Here is a 20,002-nt window from a genome sequence, read left to right on the forward strand (position 1 = left end):
GCCGCCGAGCGTCAATACTGATGAGGGCTTGGCTTTGCCGCGCCTCCATTTCGCCGCGGCCTTTCACCTTCCGCAGCCTCTCCAGTTACGAATTGCTCGTAGAGATCTCGTGGTCGAGGGAGGATTAAGCTCTCAGTCTACAGAACTGAACCTCCCTCCTGTCCGAGGCCCCCCTCTTGACTGCTGACACTTAGAAAGCCTTCAGGCTCTGCTCTGGGCGTAAGCAGGGTCCTCTGTGGTGGGCGCTTCCCCGCAGGCACTCAGGCCTGTGCAAACTTCCAAGCTAAAGTTTGGCCGCCATATTCATGGGTCCAGCTTCCCAAACTCCTGGAAGCTTTCATGGAGCTAAAAGTGCCCACAGCTGCTTAAGGCCGCATCTGTTCAAGGACACATCGAGGGGAGCCCTGCTCCAAACCCCACAAGGTTTAAGATCTATTTCAGAACCCCAGACAGCTGGAATCAGCTTCAACCTGTGCTTTCTAAAGACTCAGGACTGCTCTTGGGTCGCATCCTGGTCTCCTGAACCATCTCCCTTTCAGAAAGAGACCTAGTTTCTCAACGGAAGCGCTGGGGTCCCACTCTGCATTCACCCCTCTACCCGCGGCCCTGTGCCTTGCCTGGCACACAGCAGAGGTCCAGAAAATCTTTGCTGACTTATTGCACGATGTGTGGAGTTAACAGCCTCTCTTTAGTTTGAAAAGCTCCAGGTTCAAGGGCAACTGACCTCAGGCCTCTTTCATGAAGCCAGGGTGGCCAGGCACGGTGTTCACAGCACTGGTAAAACCCCCGGGATGAATTTGAAATAACTGGTGCGACCTCAAGCTCAACCCGCACGGACAACGCCGTGTAATGAGCAGGCCGTTGACATGATAATCAATTCAAAGAGACTCCAGCCAGCCGTTCCCCGCAAAGAAGGACGCCAGAAAGCAAAGTATGAGAAGTATTTTAATAGCTCACACTCCAAGACACTGTGCTCCAAGTTCTGAAGAGATTCCTAAAAGAGGCAACTTTGGCCATTTTGGAAGCCAGCGTTCACCCTCCCGTGGTCTCGGCATCTCCCTCCTCTGGATGCTGACTCGGAGGAAAGCATAAACACGCCTGGTACCATCCTGGCTCCCATGGGACCTTCCTCTTACCTACACGTTATAGCAACAGCCTTAGCGGGACTAAGATGATGACTCGGTTAAAGAAGGAGACAAACGTTGACTGTCCGAGCAGGGGCAGTCCAAGCTGGCAAGAAAAAGCGCACCGCGTACATACGATACAGAAGGGCGAGCTTCTGCCTGCGGGTTTGCAACGTTACACTGGCTTTGCCTACGACCTATCAAGAGGGATTCTGCTGGCCAGTGTTTCTGCTGAACAAGCAACATGGCGGTCAAGAGTCTTGGGCATCCAGTGCCACCAGCCCAGAGTCATCATGCATCATCCACTGGAGAGTCTTTGAGGGAAACATGAAGTCCAGCTCATGCCTCTGCCTACGGGTCGATTTCTTCGGGAATCACGGTGATCATAATGTCTTCATTGCCCCTGCGGACAACCATGTTCAGCGTGCTTTCCTTCTTAATGACGTCGCTGACGTCATTGGCGGAGACCACCGACTGTCCATTGATGCTAATGATGACATCATTTTCCTTGAGCCCACCACTGCAACACAAAGGGAAATGCGATTGTAATGTTTCCATTCCTCCTGGTCTAACTGCCACGAAAGGTGATCGACTTTACATCGACAGAGGCACAGTTTAGGACCTAAAAGCCCAGAGCAAACAGGGTGGGGTAATAGTTAACTTATGTGAGACTGGCTTAAACCACCAACGGGTTGCATTATTTCCTTTTGAGGTTTTTAGGCCACATCATCAATCATGTCCATTGTAGAAATGCCTACCAGCACTTGTATGATCTTATCATAGATGGACCCCAAAGGAGATGAGGATGTACCATCTACCATGTACCGGGACCATGGCCAACTTGCTTGTAATGGGTGTTACAACTCAGATTGCAGCTCCTACGGGGATGAGTTGATGGCTCTACTGTGAGACACCTGCTTTGTGCTGTTGCTGGGGCTGTAGCTCTTCTGTATGACAGTGTCCAACAAGCGGTTATGGTTCTTAACGGTCTAGCACAGGAGTCAGCACACTTTTTCTGTACGTGGCCAGATAGGAAATATTTTAGGCTTTGCAGGCCGGATGGTCTCCATCACAACAACTCAACTCTGCCGTGGTAGTCCAAAAGCCACCACAGACAATGTATAATCTATTGGGCATGGCCGTGACCCAGTAAAACTTCATTTACATAACACTGAAATTTGAATTTCACATCACTTTCATGTGTCCTAAAATACTGTTCTCATTTAAATTTTTTCAACCACTTAAAAACGCAAAATCTATTCTTCCAGATCTGGTCCCCAGGAAACAGTTTGCTGGCCCCTCCCTGGTCTAGCACCTCTCTCTGGATATTTCGTCGATACAGGTAACAGACCCTGATTGTTAGTTGACCTACTTCTTTTCATGTTATTTTGACGTTCCCTGGGTTATTTTTCTAGAGGTGTGGATAAGTACGGCCTGATTGATAACAGACATAATTAGCGAAGGCTTCAGGAGGAGATGTATCCAGCAGCCTAGGACAGGACCACTGCTTGAGGTCTCCGGGACATTGCTCCTTCAAGCCCCTTTCCCCAGCCAGGCCTGTTCTGGAGACTCATAACAAGTCCGATATCACTCTTTCCATCTGATACCCCTCCTCAAGAGGACTTCTGAAGATAGGAAGCAACCTTTTGCTGATGAGTCCTGAGCTGAACCGGGTTGGAAGTCCTGACTGGCAGGATGGACCAAGGATGTCCGACCATTTTGTCAAGGATTCTCAAAATCACCTGAGCTGATAAGAAAAGAACAGCCCCCTGCCCCCTGCCCCCTACCTTCAGGAAACACAAGGATATTAGGAAAAGGAAAAATCATTCTAACTCACGCTTCTGCGGGGGTATCAGGAATTACTTCGATAATATACGCTCCTGAAAGCACATCTGGGAAGTCTCGGTGGCGATCCTTCAGCTCTTTGGCCTTGCTGCTCAGGACAAACAGCACCTGTATTAATGTTAAGTAACAACGGAGCTCCTGCCTGGCTTCCCCTCCTTCCCTGATTCTAACGTAAAATTCCTCCAGGGGTTTTGATTCTGCTTCAAATTGCCTCTTTCCTAGAGTTACTGGATAACAGCAAGGGAGGTGTTTTATCATTATTATTATTAACTGATAGTAGCTATCACTTAAGGAGTCAGTACAATATAGTGGTTGGCCTGCTTTGGAGCCCCAGCTCTGCCGCTTCCTGACTGTGTGATCTTGGGCAGTTGCTTAACCTCTCTGCGCCTTAGTTTTCTCACCTGTAAAACAGGGATAACGACATGGGGTTGTCGTGAGGACCCGATGAGACCATCTAGGTCCAGCACCTGGCCCAGTGCCAAGCACAAGATAAAGAGTGGGCGGGGTCGCCGTGGCTAGTGACCACTGCCACCACCCATTCATCCAAGCTTTGATACGCATGAAATCACTCAGTCCCCACCACAGACCAACATGCCTGCACAGCTATCCTCATTCCGGAGAGGAGGAAATTGAGGCACTCAGGGGTCAAGTCATCCCAAGGTCACAAACCAGGAAAACAGTAGAGCTGGGACAAGAACCCAGGAAGCTGGACCCCAGGGCCCATATTCCTTCCTTACGCCTTCATCTCTCAGAGTTCCCAAACAAGACCTGATGCACATTTTAGTCTTGGCAAGCCAGCTGAGAAAGGTACCACCATTTATTACATGTGTCTAAACTATAGTTGTGTGTTCACAATTAATAGCTAATTAACTACAATAATTAATATATTAATATTTATATCAATATGTTCTGCTCTTTGCCAACTTTACCTACAAGAATTTCAACCAAGCCATTAGGTACCAGGACTCCTACGATTATACCAGATTTTTTCATCAAGGTTAAAATACCAGTATGTTATGAGTCTGGCAGCCACATACCACAACATCCACCAGCTCGGGAAAAACAAGCCCATCAGTCATGCTGGGCCTGACTGGCATTCCAGGAGCCTCAGGCCACAGGCGGCAGAGCTGAGGAAAGGCAGGGCACTCTGGGGCTGAGGGAGGTGTTTGGGGCACTCCTGGAATGTGAGTTTCAACAGAGCAAGTGGTGAAAGGAAGGCATGGGGGAGTGACGAACACCCTGGCTCTTCAGGCCTGCCTTCAAAGAAGAGTGGTATCTTCCAGAAGGAAGGACCTGCTCAGAACCCAGAAACAAACATGAAGGATAAAACAAGAGGCCAAGGCTAATGGCCCTCCTCTCTTTCCTAATGTTACTTAACTTTAACCAGAAACTGAGCTGTCTTGAAGCAGAGTAAGGTTTCCCTTTTAGGGGTGCCAGTGAGAGTCTTCTGAAGTTCAGGTTTGTTTTAAATTTAAGACACAGACAGACACAGACATTCTGTTACCCACCTGGATGTCAGTGACATCATTCGGATGCCAATATACTTCTTCTTGGTGATGGCTTTGCCTGGTGTGACAACAAAAGGACAACAGAAGGTCAGCCCAGTTGGCGGCTGTGCCGGGTACACCACGAGCCATGGGGTTCAATCCCCCAGTTTGCCGTGTAGAGTCAGGACCATAGGGGGAATGCGCTCGGCTTGTGGTTCAAATCCTGATTGGGACCCTACCTGCCTCCTCTCTTCCCCAGGTAGAAGGTAAACATCACCCCTGCAAGGGACCCTGTTGAGCCTCAAACCCCCAGCCTGACTCGAGCAGAAGGATCAATAAACATTTGTGGAATGAATGAGCTCCAGAAATCTCAGTTTTCTCATCAGTAAGATGGGACTAATAATTCCCACCTGATCAAGCAAAGGAATTAAATGACATAATGAATAATGAAGTGAAATGATGTACAGAAATCACCCAGGATCATGCCTGGTACATAACAGATTGAACCACATGACACATTCATGATCATAGGTCGAAAATAGTCCAACACCTATGACCTAATACCACGGGCTTAATAGCGTGCATTCCATTCCCCTCTGACCTTCAGGGTGTCGTTTTCCCTGACCCAAGTCCCCCCGGGGCACCCCACGCCTAAATCTCCCGAGGGCTGCCTGGGCCTTGCTCTACCTTTGGCTTGTCGGTCGTGGGATTCCGTTAGGAACTTTTTAATCTTATCAGATGGAATTGCAAAGGAGATACCAGCTGTCACTTTCAGTGTGTTAATTCCAATCACTTCACCATCCTGAAAAGCAAGATGGAAACAGCTTACTGAATCCATGAAGGTTCACCTGAAGATATGCACCGATAGAGAGTGGAGAATTTGCAAGAAAGGAGCCTTGGAGATTCTTCAGAGAAATGTGTGAGGTGGGGGGAGCTGGAGGAAGGGGGCTCCTGGGTCGTAGAGGGAGAGGCCTGACTTGGGCAGCGTAAGCCAATCTCAGCAACGGAAGAATCGACACCCACTCGACTCAGAGCTGAGTGATCACCACGCCGAAAGCACAGCAATAGACAGTTTCAAAATGCACATTTGCTCCTTTGGCATGGAATACGTTTCCAAAAGCCCCGGAGTCCTTTAGATGGCTGTCCACACCTTCCTGCTTCCCCCATTTCCAGTGATCTTAAGATTCCTCTGCTGACGTCAGGGAGAAACAACCTTAGCGCTTAGGGCGGACAGACTTCATCATCAGGAAAACAAAGCCTCACCTCCGAGCAGACTCGGGGGCACTTGGGGGAGGCAGAGGGCTCACAATCGCATCTCACTGCCTCTGCTTGTCACAGACTAGCTTTAAATCTTGGAGGAAGCCAGTCTACAGGGTGTGCTTCAATTCAAGATAAATTCACAGTTCAGTGAACGCCACACCATAGGAAACAATCCTGGTATAACGGTCTTGCCTCACACCAACCAACCATTATTCTGAACACTATCGTTAAAGGGTCATTCAACTCGGACTTAGAAGGGAAAACTGCCAGGAGAGTTTAAGTCACTTCTTGCACATTTCCCGTAGTGCTGAGAATTCAGTCCCCGACTCAGAGGGATCATCAAGAAGGCACTGCCATCCTGTGCTTTGCTAAACAAGGCCTCGATTTCATCACCTGTAAATGAGAGTTTGGATGGGTGACCCTGAGCTGCACCTTGGCTCTGACTGTCTGATTCTAAGGCTTCCCTTTTTTGCTTAAATAAAATATAAACTTAGGTGACATCTTTATGAGTGGGGTAACTCCTCATTCCAGCCTGGTCTTAGAGGAGGGCCCCCGGCCAAGACAAACCTTGTGGATGAGCCACGCCAGCTCCTTAGGCAGCGTAGGGACAGGCCAGAACTGCTGACACCTTCAAAATAAAGACCCACTCCTTTAACCACTCCTGGATTGGACCTGAATTCCAATGCCCTTTACTTGTAACTTTGAAACATAAGCATGTCTGCTGGCACTGCAGTTCCAATCCAAACTCCCATCATGCCTTACTCTTTCCAGAAAAGATAAGAAGAGTAATTTGCAAGGTACAGTACAGTCACAGATTTCACTTTAAAAGAATTAGATAATGTGCTTTGGCAAGTTCATGTCTGAAAAGAAACCAAAACGAAAAAAGAGACATGTACATAGATTTTTAAAAGGCCTTACCAGGTTTACTAATGGGCCTCCGGAGTTTCCATACTGAAATTAAGCAAAAATTAAAAGGTTATGAGTTTATGTCATTACACGGTCCCATCTACTTCCCTGCCTGGCAGGTCCCTGAGTGCAAGTTCTTGCCAGAGTTTTTTTCCTGTCTACCTAATATTTTTCCGGGAAAAAAAGGACCTTAAACAATTTTCAGAAAGTTTTAGACATGCCATAAATGGGATATAGATATAGATACAGATAGATAGGTAGATGGATGGATTTTTTTTTTTTTGCTCTGAATCCCAGAGGCCAACTACAAATTCCCAAAACACCCAACACATCTTCCTTGTCTTGGCAATAGGCTGGCTGCCCACTTGCTCCAGTATCACAGTATTTCAAATCTTCAAAGCCGCCCCCCCCCACATCTATGTGACCCCTACTTTGCTGCTTGGTCTAGAAATCCACATGGTTTGCTCTATTTCCACTATTTCATGAAGATTACAAGAAAGTTTGGGAATAAAGCCTACCAGAGGCAGCGAGTGCACAAAACACGCTGTGTTTCTTATTTATTAGATAGATGTAGGGGAAAAGGCTTTTTAGAAACGTTAATCCTATAGGGAAACAGCTGAAGTGGAAAAGTGTGACTTAAAAAAGATTCCATTGATGAGATTGTGTGTGATAATCCTTGACCTCATTAGACATCGAATGGGTCGGCCTGATGCACAGACTGCGCCCCCCCCCCCACAAGGCAATGCAAACTCCTCTGGGGGCTACAGAGCCTGTGCTGAGGTGAGCACGCCTCCTGCCACAAAGCTGAACAAGCAGCTCCATCCAGGGATGGCTGACCCTGGGGCAGGGCGGCAGGAGGCATGGAGAGCTCCTCCGGGCTGCAGACTTTGGCAAATCTCAAGTCCCCGTCACAGGAGTCCCCAGAGATTGCCAACAGGCTGAGGACCAGCCCTCTGCCTCACCTGCTTTAGGGGCTCCTTGAAAGCACCTTGAGGATCCTGACTCCAGCCCTGGTTCCTAAGCCCAGCCCAGCTCTCCAAAACCCCACCCGACCCTGCAGTGGAGAGGGCTCACGTTGATGATGGCGTCTGTCTGGATGTAGTCCATGTCCGAGTTCCGGAGCCCCAGCTCTTTGCCGCCTCGCTGGGTGGTGCTGACGATCCCCGTGGTGACAGTGTTTTGAAGGGAAAACGGGCTTCCGATGGCCACCACGAACTCCCCGGGCCGCAGCTCCGAGGAGCGGCCGAGCAGTAGCACGGGCAGCTTCCCCTGGAAACACAAGGTTGGCGCTGCTGCATGTGGTTAAGTGAACAGAACGGATAAACGCACAGATGTCGTGGAATGCCAAGCAAGAGACACCGCTCATACTCACCAGGCCTTGCAGGAAACCGAGGTCAGGCCTAGCATCCCTTCCCGGCTGAGGACCATCTTCCCTCCCACCCAAGATAATCAGTGCCTCCTCGTAAGCTGCTGCAAGTCAAGTGCGCACTGCCGCTGCCACACGCCAAGGAAGACGTGGGACGGATACTGGAGGCCAACTCAGGGTCTCAGCACATCTTGAAGCTATCAGCACAGACTTGCTCTGAAAGCCGGAGGCCAGGAGACAGAGGGGGACAAGTTTAGGACTGGGGGCAAGCCTGACTGCAGCACTCTTAGAGAGCCACAGGGAAGGATCCAGAGCCCACACCCCTGGGGGGAGGGGAAAGGGTGGATCTGCCCCCACTTATCACAGGCACGTCCCTCCTGGGCTCTGAAGAATCAGGAGCTCTGTGGGCTTGCAGCTGCCCTGACTCCGTCCGGTGCATCTCTGTGCTAAGCACATGCAATCCTGGGGAGAGGCAGGGGTGGGGCTGGGGGCAACAAGGCATCCAGGGCCCCGAGATGCCAAGACCCAAGAGGTGGGCTCTCTCCTTGCCCGGAAAGGCCTTCCATCAAACCCCTCTGCTCCCATCCCTGGCGGGCTGATAAACCCAACAATGCCTGGTTGATCCCCAGTGCCCTGTGAAGGCCAGGCAGAGTCAGAAGCCCCAAACTACTCTTCAAACCCAAACTGGACAAAATAAAGCCAGCTCTCGTCACTAGGGCTGAGAGCTGGGCTTCCGTCTGAGAAGGCTCTAAGCTCTCTTCCCTCCGTTCCTCCCTGGAGCCAGGCAAACCGCCGAGTTCCTTTCTCCTTTGTTTCCTGAGACAAAATGAGCAGCTGCTCTGAACAGTGTGGACCAGCCCAGAAGGCAAAGAGCTGGCCCAGGCCTAGTGCTAATTGCGAGGTAAGAGCCCTCATGTTCGTCCACCTTGAAAAAGAAGGAAAGAGGAGAGGAGGCTGGGAGGGTGCAGGGGGTGGAAACCAGCGGTTACTTAGCACTTCCTTCGCCAGGGATGAAGCAGACACCAGCTGATGAGATGGGGAGATCACTGGGCCCATTTAACAGATGAAGAAACTGAGACTCCAAGCAACTGGGTGACTTGAGACCGGCCAGGGATTTAAAAGTGCAACCCCGAACCCAGACTCTCATCCACCACAAGGTACTGAGTCACAAAGAACCCCCTCTGACCCCAAATAAGGAAGATGCTGGTCAGGAACAAGCTGGCTCAGAAAACTCAAGGAGGAAGAAGGGATATTGAAGAAGGGATCCAAGACCTAAAACTTTAAGGGGCTGCATGAGAAAGGATGCCCCTCAGATCACAGGTACTGAGAAGCCTGGAAGAGCACCACAGTGAAGAGCACAGACCTGGGACCAGGCGGCCTGATTAGATCCTGGCCCGAGCTTACAGCCACTCTGGTCCTCAGTGTTCTCATCTGGAAAATGGGAATAACGCAGCACACTTATCTCATTGGTGTGCTGTGAGAATTAAGCGACTTGAGACCTGAACGGCTCTTTGAAGAGCACCTGGCTCAGTTAAGCATCATATAATTGGGACACGTAAGCATCAGATGTGTTGGTTATTGTTATTAATATCAGGGTCTGTGCAGACTCAGTGGGGGAAACCCCACCAACGAAACTCCCACAAAGTAGCGCGTGTCATCCAGCCCTCCACCTAGGAGGAGGCTGGTGGCACAGGCCTGCCCTGACAGTGACACTTGGCCCTTGCGGTCGCCTGAGGCTGGCGTGTGTGGTACTGCTCTGGAGGGGGCAGCCTGCAGTCCCCACTCCCCGAGCTCATCCAGAAGCACGCCAACGAGCTCAGCATGGCCTGTTTACCCTGGGCCCGTGCCAGCCGCCCCTGCCAGGAATGACTTCATCCAGTAGCCACAGCGGGTGGGTGGGCAGGAGTCAGGGCCCGGGACGAGCACTGGCCGCTCTGGGGGAGGCCCGCCAGGGACACTATCACTGCTTCAGAGCCCAGGGACTGCTTTCAGGGCTGGGCTTGGGGGGTGGGCAAGGGGACACAGTGGCGAAGGCTCCTGGGCTGGGTTTGCCAGGCTGCCCAAGATTACAGTTGCTTTTCACCAGCTTCAAGGCAAGAGTTCAAGTTCAAACACAGAAAGGCGGGCCCAGCCCACATCAGCTCAGCCACAATCCGAGAACCACATCAGAAAGTTACAGGGCAGGACTCACTGCAGAGGTCTGAATTAGCATTTGCTCATCCCCCACCCCTGCTCCTCCACCTCCACCCCTAGGAAGGGGGCCAGATCCAGGCCCCTGCGTCTCAGGGGGTTTAGAAGGCACAGGGGCCCAAAGACAGTGCTCCCTGGAACTCCCCTCTTCCAAGTCTGAGCTCAGGCCCAGGGGATGGGAAAAGGAGGCACACGCTCTTGGGGGGCAGAAGCTGTGAGGACGGAGGGGAGAGACCCCCAGGAGGGAAGGAGAACACCCAGGGCCTGTCGCTCAGCTGGCTGCACTCACTGGGGAGGAACAGGCCTGGGGCCAGTAACGGGGCCCAGAGAAGCCTGTGGATGAGCTTGGCTCCAGCGCAGTGAAGTCACCGCACTGTAGTGACCATGCAGGCTTGGACAAGTGGACACCAGTGATAGGAGCCCAGAGTCTCCCCGAGGACCAATCCTCACTTCAACACAAGGGGAAGAAATTCAGATCACAAGAGGTCATTTAGCCAAACCTGCACCGATGGCAACACCAAATATCACCTTGTTTAAGTTTTTATTGACTCAAACATCTCCTAGATTCTAAAGGACAATCCTAAGACAGAAATAAGCAAGTGGACACATATCAAGGGGGATTCTTAGACTATGAAGCTTGGACTGATGTGAAAGGAATGACACAGGTGACATTTTACCTCCCAGGTGACAAAGCACTTTCATGACACCTTTGGCAGTTAGAGCATGTTTCCTCCCATCTTACAGATGTGGAAACTGAGGCTCAGAGAGGGAGTGACTCCTCACAGCTCACGAGCAGCCTGGCTAAACGAGAGAACAGGTCTCCCACCTCCCAGACCTTCACTCCTTGTAGGTGTTAACGTGAATTCTAATTGTAGGCAGAAATCTTTGCAAGAGAGTGACGTGGGGCAGAGATGTGGGCCAGGCCAGATTTACAGCCCTTCATGAGGTCAAAATGCCTTTTGGGGGCCATTTGGCTCCTGTTTCCCGCAGGTGCCAGCGGGCCGCACAAGCATCAGGCTCTCCGGCCTGCTCCAGACCCAAGTGGGGCTCATTCTCAGCCTCCCTCCTCACCTTGGGCCTGTCTGCTCGGCACAGCTATACCTCTGCTGGCCAAATTCCTATTCGGCAATTGAGCGTTTTATTCCACAGCTGTCTAGACACACGCTCCACGGAGGGACTCGGTGGTGGGGGGGAGATGAAAAGCAGATACGGCTGGAAGCGCCAAGGCACGCCTCGGCCTTGACCTGCGGGTGGGAAACCCTGGGGCCACCCGTTCCTGGTTTAACCCCACGCTGCTGTCCGCAGGCTGGTTCCCAGGCCGCCCACATCAAAGCCGGCTCCAGGCTCCCTGCGGCAGACACTCCGTCTGAGCCTCCCTGTGAAGCGGCCCAGCCACAGGCCGTCTTGGAGACGCCCGACCCTCTCCTAACAGCCCACATCTCAGCATCTCGCAGGAGCCTCGCAACGCGCCTACGAAGTAAAGGCGCAGACATCCACCCTCCACTTGGCCGCCGGGAGGAGCAAGAGTGGGAAGGAGGAAGAATGGGGCGTGCGGCTCCTGTTCCTTGTCTCCAGATTCTCCAACCACTGGCGGGGAGGGAAGGTGACATGCAAGTCGGGTACACAGCAAAGCCGGGATGGGGAGCTTGAACGTGGCAGAAGCTCAACCCCGAGGCCCCGGATCAGGGCTGAGCAGGAGCCCTCGGGCCCCACCAGGAGAGCGTGTAGCTCACGTTGTCCCGATCCCTCCAGGACGAGGGGCGTCCCAAAGTGGGTCCATCACACTGCCCGTTCTCAAGGTCACGCTCTTGTTCATGAGAGGGAGGAGCCTGGGAGGCCAGCGGGAAAGAGGGGACGTCCAGGTTGAAAGGCACATCATCCTCGGTTCGCAAGTGACTCACTTGTGCCACATGCCGGCCTCACAGCAGAGTCAACAAGAGGGGCTGGAAGGGAACGCGGATCCCGAGAACAACCGGGTCGTCGGCCATGCCAGCCAGGTCGATGGAGACAGCCCAGACGAGGGTGTCAGAGTCCTGAGTGTGGACTCCATGTCTGAGTTAAACCACGAACTACGAGCTGTAGGCCGGATACTCACTGTGTGATAGATTTACTGCTAAAACCTGGAAGAGGCTGGTGAGTAGCATGATTAAAGAAGGCTCTTACCGTTCGTTTAGATGCCAACAAACAAAGAAACAACAACCAGCAGGCCTGGCATCACCGCTCCCACAAAACGCTGCCTACATGAAAGAGAACTTTCTCAACAAGCATTCACTGAGGACGGGCCTGGCACAGGGAACGTGAAAGATCAACGAAACCCACCCGTGCCCTCCAGGCTTACTGTCTGATGGTGGGGGGGAAACACACAAGCCAGCAGAATACACAGCAGTAAAAAGAGATAAAATCCATCTCCCTCCCCAAGGGCAGCTCAGCCTAGAATCTTCCATAAAGGCTAAATATAGATCAACACTAAAAATGATTTGGGTGCATCAATTAGGGTTTGTTTGTTTGTTTTTTTTTCAGCTGCAAGTAACAAAAAACCCAATGCAAAATGGAGTAAACATCCACCTGCCCAAGGGTGTGATAGCAGGGCTGATCACTTCAAAGGCTCAAGGACAACGTCAAGAAGAAGCTCCTGCCTTCTTTCCATCTGATCAACGGCAGCCTGGGCTCATGGTCACAGGAGGGCCACCATCATTCCAGGCATGACATAAAGATGCAGCAATGCCCACTGGAAGTAATAGACTCTTTTCTCCCTTGTGTGTCTCTTCAGAAGAGCTAAGGATCCAGAAGGGCCCAGCACATTCTTCCTCGTGGGTCATCAGCCACTGTCTGGTCATAACGTTATCCTCAACCACCCTTAGGCGGGGGGGATCATAGCCCTGGTGACTGCCTTAGCCCCTCAGGATTTGCCTGAGTTAGGAATGGGGGGGTCAGGAGTGGACCTAAAACAAACTCAGGGCTGTGCCAGCAGGGGGGAGAAGGGCTGCGTGCTGGGCCACCATCAGAGTCCACCGAAGCTTAGGAAAAAATGGTTCCTTTTACAGTGGTAATCCTAATACATGTCTGGAAACAGCTGTAAGTGTATATTCCTTCATGCAGGGTTTTTTTTTTGGCGGTGGGGAGCAAGAGGAGAAGTCCGCTTCAAAGGAAAGCAATGGTCACACATTTCCAGGGCAGTCAGCGTGAAACACAAGTGGTCCGAGCAGAGCCTCATCAGTGTAGACAAACCTCCCTCTTATTCGCATGCCCTACATGCTTTGTGCGCTGCCCCATGGGCAGATGGGACGGGCATAGTGCCCGTTCCGCTCACCAGGGGACCGACGGTCCTGCAGCTGGTGGTGGCGGTACCGAGAGCCTGGGTGTTCTCACCAGTGCTCACTGCCCAGATGCTCAGGGTGCACAGCCAGCCACCAAAAAAGAGCCTCTCTGTGCCACACCTCGCCACGGGGCAGGGGCAGGAGACGGGAGCAGAGATGACACACTACAGGGCCAGGGAGCTGAAGGAAATCAGAGCAGAGGCCAGCCAGAGGAAGCCAAGGTCACACGTCCTCAGGGTGAGGGCCCAGGCCACGGTGTTACCCTCAGACAAGCCCCGGCTGTGTGGCGCTGCCTGCTTCATGGGCTCGCTGTGTGGCCTGGGCTCCCCCTGAAGGGGCATCACACCTGCTGATTCCCACAGGGAGGAAAAGGCCTGTGCTGAGTAAGGGCCCTGGCTGATGACTTGCTATGGGCTTATCCTCCAGCATCCCAAAGGGTGGTGCAGAGTGAAGACACAGACAAAACACACACACAGCACCACCTCAGCCTCCGCGTAGCCTGGGAGCACACAGCCCCAGGGAGCAGGACATCTGTATTAACTCACTCTGACCTTGGGCCACTTGACAGACTTCTCTGGGTCTCAGTTTTATCACTTCTAAAATAAGGGAGTCGAGCCTGGTGATGTCCAAAGTCATCCCAGCTCTGACAATTAGGGATCTTTCCAGAAGACCTGGTAGATTTCAAAAAAACAAAAAAACCTATTAGCAGACAATGGTTAAATTGGTGAGATCAAAACAAGCACCAGACGTACTTCCCTGGTGGCGCAGTGGTTAAGAATCCGCCTGCCAATGCAGGAGACACAGGTTCGAGCCCTGGTCCGGGAAGATCTCACATGCCGCAAAGCAACTAAGCCCATGCGCCACAACTACTGAAGCCTGTGCTCTAGAGCCCACGAGCCACAACTACTGAAGCCCGCGTGCCTAGGGCCGGTGCTCCGCAACAAAGAGAAGCCGCCACAGTGAGAAGCCCGCGCACCGCATCAAAGAGTAGCCCCTGCTCACCACAACTAGAGAAAGCCCGTGCGCAGCAACTAAGACCCAACACAGCCCCAAATAAATACAAATAAATAAATAAATAAATTTATTTTTAAAAAAAGAAAAAAAAACAAGCACCAGAGTCCTTAATAAATCTCTTTTCATACAACTTCGCAAAGAGGTTAGATGATCCCTGCAAACTCCTACAGCCGCAAGAGGAAAGGGGATTCCTGGAATTCTCCAGACGCTGGCTCAGCCAGAAATCATCTAGAGCGGACCTAAAAACAATGATCCATCAACATTTCAGCTTCTGGCCACCCTGGGTTTGGCCTAAAAGCCATTGAGCACTCCTCTCATTGCAACCTCATTCACTAAAGCTTGGAGAGAAGAGCAATAAAACGAACAAATAAAACTAAAAGAAAAATTGGCAACTTTCTTTTAACCTCATGAGGCAAGTCAACTACTTCTTTCTCTTCCTTGCAAAGTATAAACTGCTCCTGTTACAAAAATATTTTTGTTGCTGAATCTGCAGAAGCCACTGTATCCGCCAGCTGCCCAGCACACCGCTTTCAAGAGGCTGGGGCTTGCAGGCTGGTGTTGTGTGTTGGATGAAGTTTGCTTCAAAGGTTAATGTTGTAGCAACTGGCTGAGACTCAACTAAGTGATTCAATGTGTCTTCTGGAAACAGTTATGCTAACCTTTCATTTTCTTTAAAAAATATGCAATGGGGGAAAAGAGCACGTCTCCCGTGCGCGTCCCCCATACACAGCAAGAAGCAGTGCCATTGAACTTGCATGCTTCCTAAGGAACAGCAAACTAGAACACAGAGTTCAGGGGGATGTTAGCAGCTAAGACTTGCCTGAGACACAGGGATCCCGCCTGGGGAAGAAGGGAAGTGAGCCCACGAGGGGCTGAGGGACAGGGAAATGTGAGCAGCTGGATGGACCCAGATGAACCACAGATCTGCTACGTAATTTGCAGGGCCCAGGACAAAATAAACATGGAGACCCCTTGTTCATAAAGTGCATAGAAAGTGCCATTAAAGGTACTAAAATATAAAGCCTTTTTTTTCCTTCTATATTCTCTCTCTCTCTTCATCTGTCCCGATGTTTTTATTTGCTGTTTAGTGTCACGCTCCCTGGGGCACAAAGATTTTCATGGGGTGAGTGCAGACCCAGGAGACTCAGACTCAGTGCTCTGCTCACCAGCTACTGGACAGACCCATGCACTGTGCCCGAGCAGGGACAGGGTAGTAGAGCCAGGCCTCTCCCCATTCCAAGAGCTCACTGCCCCAACCCACAGAGGATGGACCACCCCCAAGGGCACCGCAACTTCCTTCGGCACCAGGATGCACTAGGTACCTGGATGGGGTGGAAAAGGCTTAGTTAGCGCTGCCTCGCTGCCGGCAGAATGACCTGTGGCATCATCCACCCGCTGCCCAAGATGCTGTGGGGTGTATGTACCCCATGCCTGTACTCCCTGGGGGAAGGAGGGTGGCAGTGATTGCTGTGCAGGGTCAGAGGTCCCAGGGGCCAGAGGAGCAGGGAAGCCAAGAACCCATCCTGGGGAGGTAGGAAGGCAACAGGAAAAGGAACAGTGCGGAGGCCAAGGCTCTAAGCCTCAGCACATACTCCGCTGTCTCATCAGACTTCACTTACAAAGCACAGATTCAAAGATAAAATTAAAACAAAGACCTCAGAGCAGTAAACCCTCAAGCGGGGTTCCGTTCTGAGCATAGGGTCTGTAAGGGCACAGGTCACATGCCCATAAAGCAGCTGCGCCGGGGGAGGAGGAGGTGGACCAAGACTGAGATGCTTGGGATTCAGATTAGAGTGCGTAGAGGTTATCAGTGATGACAAGGTCAAGGGTACAACCCAGGGAGGGTGGCTGCAGTGAGCAGGTGAGCCGAGAGGCCGGGCCAGGAAGGATCTGCTACACAGCACTGAGATCACAACACGCGCAGAACTCGGAAGGACGGTGTAATCAAGTTACCCCCATCCGCTTCCCCAGACTGACATATTATCGTTGCTATACAGGGAGGGGAGGAGGGGAAGAGGTGGGATGAGTGGGAGGGTGGCCAGGGCAGGGGGATGTTCAGGTGGGACAGACAAGAGAAGTGGGGGAGATGGAGGGAAAGAGAGAAAAGGAACAGAGGATGGTTACGAAAAAACAAAACAGAGAAAGGGCTAATGAAGCAAACTTCCCCCTCACTGTTTATGCACACCACCATGATATTTAGACTCCTTTAAGCTACATCAAGAAACGCTGGCAATTTCAAATATTCCCATATAGAAATGTCAACATTTCTATACGGGAGCCCGACAGCCAGTGACTGTATATAGTCTGTGGCATGGAGGGTAGGAGGAACACCATCTCATCAAGTGTAACTCTTGTCTTCTCATCTATCAGCCCCTCCACTTTTATCTGGAGACTTCAAGTTAGCCACTGCTGCTACAACGTTGTTTGGCCAATAAATATTTATGAAAATCATTGGATGTGAAAGTGAATATATGAACAAATAAACAAATCAGATCTTAAAAGATCCATCAGGATCTTAAAATTGGGATTAGTCCAATGTTTGGACTAACCTTGGGGTTAGCCAGGGCCTGGCATTTCAGTTTGGGTAAGGACTCCGGATGCAGCCTGGTTTTCAGCCGTCTATACGGTGGCAGGCTCAGGGCTCAGGTGGGTAAAGGGACAACTTATACCCACCAGCTCCGCAAAGGGAAGGGCTGTGGTCTCACTCTGTTTGGTAGGTTCAGTGCTCAACACACAGCAGCCACTCGGTAACTGCTGCACTGAAGGCACAGTGACCATTACCCATGACCACTCAGAGCTCATGCGGCTCCATATGCAGGATATATCATTCTTGTAAAATTTATTCTAAAAAATTCTTAAAGACGTATAACCTCCTCTAGATAAAAATAATTTGAGATGGTCAATGACACAGGGCTCACTACAATAAGTTAATTCATATCTCTTTATGACATAAAATGGTGGCATAGGAAATATTCTAGCCAGAGGGCCAACAGTTTCTATGAGCTGCCTGGCAGCCAAAGCAAAAAGGGAAATACCCTGAGTCATATGTTCTCGTTATCAGATTCTGGTGCCTTATTTAACAAAAGTGACTTGTTGCTTAGCACATTTATTAGAATAATCAGTCCTCAGTTCACCAGAATGTCTTATTTCTGCCTTGCCATAGAAAGTGGTTGGTTTTAGGAAACCAGTTTTGGGAAACTGCCTCCATCCTGCCATGAATAAGAGGTGACCAGCTCATTATGAACCCTTTGCACTTCTAGACCCTCAGGAGATTGGCTACATAAGAAATTGGAGCTTTCCAGAGTACGATCAGGAACCCCAAAGAACCAAGGCCAATAAGATACATGGACAATATGCAGAGGAACCAGCTAACCAGAAGCACTGGCTTGTGTTCTGGAGGCTCTAAAAAACTCACCGGGAAATAAGTTTGCACTGGGCCCAAGGTCCAGGTCCTCAGGATGGGCAGAAAAGGAAATCTAAGCAACTCTAGGTACCCCACTCTTCCCCTTGGCTGGCTCTGTCTGTCCTCCACGTCTCAGCTTGGATGTTACCTCCTCAGATAAGCTTCTCTGCCTATACTACCTTCAGGGTCTCTCCAGCCCCAGTGCCTTCTCCTGCTTCTTCTATCTGTTACTTCGTTGTACCAACCACCATATTTATTCCAGTTTACCTGTTTCCCACACTAGACCGTAAGCTCCATGGCTTTTGCCCATTGCTGTTACATCCTCAGCACCTAACACAGTGTTTGGTCAAATAGATGCTCAATAAATATTTATAGACTCCGTGAATGAATAAGGAATAACTGAAAGAATGAACCAACGAGACCTTAAAAGATCATTAGGATTTAAAATTGAATAATAATTTGGAAAACATCTTCAAATTCACAAAATTCCTCTCTACCGATATTACAGAGAAATGGTCAACACTAAGGCCTCTCTCTGCTTAATCCAGCAAGACCGAAGCATCTTCTTCAGCAAAGAAGCACAGTCCCCACAAGAGCAAATGAGATCAGCTTCTCTGCCCTTTCCCCTGTAGTGACCTCGTGCTTCACCTCACTTGGGTCTTAAGAGCATATTTTGGTCCAAGCACATTTCACTCCTTTAGAAAGAGGTGTTAATCATCTCACACTGGGGTTGGCAAACTTTTTCTGTGAAAGGCCAAAGAGTAACTACTTTTGGCTTCACGGGCCATGTGGTCTCCATCCCAACTAGTCTACTCTGCTGCCGTCCAGCAAAAGCAGCTGTAGACTCTACTGATACATAAGCAAATGGGCATGGCTGTGTTTCAATAAAACTTTATTTACAAAAGCAGATGGAGGGCCGGATTTGGACTGCAGGCCACAGCTGGCCAACCCTGGGCCCCAACACACTGCTACACACTCACTAAACTGGCAATGCATGCCCTCCCTCCTCAGTGAAGGGGACATTCCCGATGAGGCACCTACAAATTCAGTCCCGACAACCCAACTGCTTTGTCAGAACCATAAATAATAGTCTTGGTCGAATACCCTGAAGAGAGCCTGCCAAAGTGAAAAAAAGCATTACCATATTAAGAGAAAAACATAGCCAAAGAATTTCCTTAACAATCAGCTAAGCTCTTGAAATGGGGCCAGAGAACACACAAGGGCTCCAGCTTTGATAGTTTGGGGAACTGAAATATTTTCACATTCCACGAGAAGCCTCGTCCCCATGAGCCTCTGGACAAAGGCTGGCCCAGAGCAAAAACGCCGGCTTCCACGCCAGCGCCTGGATTGACATCACCTAATGCAATAGTGATTTGCATCCCCCTAAAAATGGTAAAAATCAATACGGTAACAGAAGCCTCGTTACAGCGACAGGATCTGGGGCCTCTTTAACGAATGCAATGCAGACCTCTCAGTTCAGGGAGAACAAGAGGAGAGACCACAAAACGGCCAGGACGGAGGGAGTGGGGAAAAGAATTCAAATGGAAAAACACAGAAGCAAACTACGAGGGTAACTATGGTAGGGCAAGCAGCATTCCAGCTCTTGGTTACTTTACAAGGATGAGTGACAGACTCCAGAAGATGGGGAGCCGGTCCAGCACAGGCTCTGCGTTATCTGATTCACTTTTGGACAAGCTCAGGCGGCTGAGTCAGTGCCTTCTGACAATCAGGTTGTCTGAGGGGAACTGGCTGAAGGCTGGGCGCAGTGTGGGGGAGTGGAGGGGCATGAGTCACACCCGGCACCCGCCACTCCCCTCCCCCACCATCGTCCCCAGGCCACCTGGACCCTCCTCACTCAGAGAAGTCGGGGCAGATCCACTGCAAGCAGGCCACGTTCCAGGAGACAGGCCCGGAGAGACCAGAGCCAGCTCAGCAGGAAAAGGACCCTCTGCCCACAAAGCAGCCCCCGTGCCCAGGGGTGTCACTCTTCAGCCACTTCAAACAGGGCCATAGGTGGCATCTGGCCCAAAGGTGGCCAAGGACGGATGCAGGTCTGGGAGTGAGGGAAGAAAACCACCTCACAAGCCTCG

General features: G+C 50.9%; 1 protein-coding gene across 1 annotated transcript in view; it reads right to left on the bottom strand.

The window, feature by feature from the left end:
* Positions 1 to 927: 927 nt before the first annotated feature.
* HTRA1 (HtrA serine peptidase 1) overlaps positions 928 to 20,002 on the bottom strand; it is a 56,979-nt gene continuing 37,904 nt past the window's right edge. Inside the window, exons 4-9 of the mRNA XM_057530322.1 lie at positions 7,697 to 7,891; positions 6,635 to 6,667; positions 5,144 to 5,258; positions 4,478 to 4,535; positions 2,962 to 3,057; positions 928 to 1,644 (exon numbers count right to left, since the gene is read on the bottom strand). Coding sequence (XP_057386305.1) covers positions 1,476 to 1,644; positions 2,962 to 3,057; positions 4,478 to 4,535; positions 5,144 to 5,258; positions 6,635 to 6,667; positions 7,697 to 7,891 — 666 coding nt within the window. The 3' untranslated portion in view covers positions 928 to 1,475. The remainder of the gene's footprint in view (positions 1,645 to 2,961; positions 3,058 to 4,477; positions 4,536 to 5,143; positions 5,259 to 6,634; positions 6,668 to 7,696; positions 7,892 to 20,002) is intronic.

The sequence above is a fragment of the Balaenoptera acutorostrata genome, chromosome 16 (assembly GCF_949987535.1).
Source record: "Balaenoptera acutorostrata chromosome 16, mBalAcu1.1, whole genome shotgun sequence".
Classification (NCBI taxonomy): domain Eukaryota; kingdom Metazoa; phylum Chordata; class Mammalia; order Artiodactyla; family Balaenopteridae; genus Balaenoptera; species Balaenoptera acutorostrata.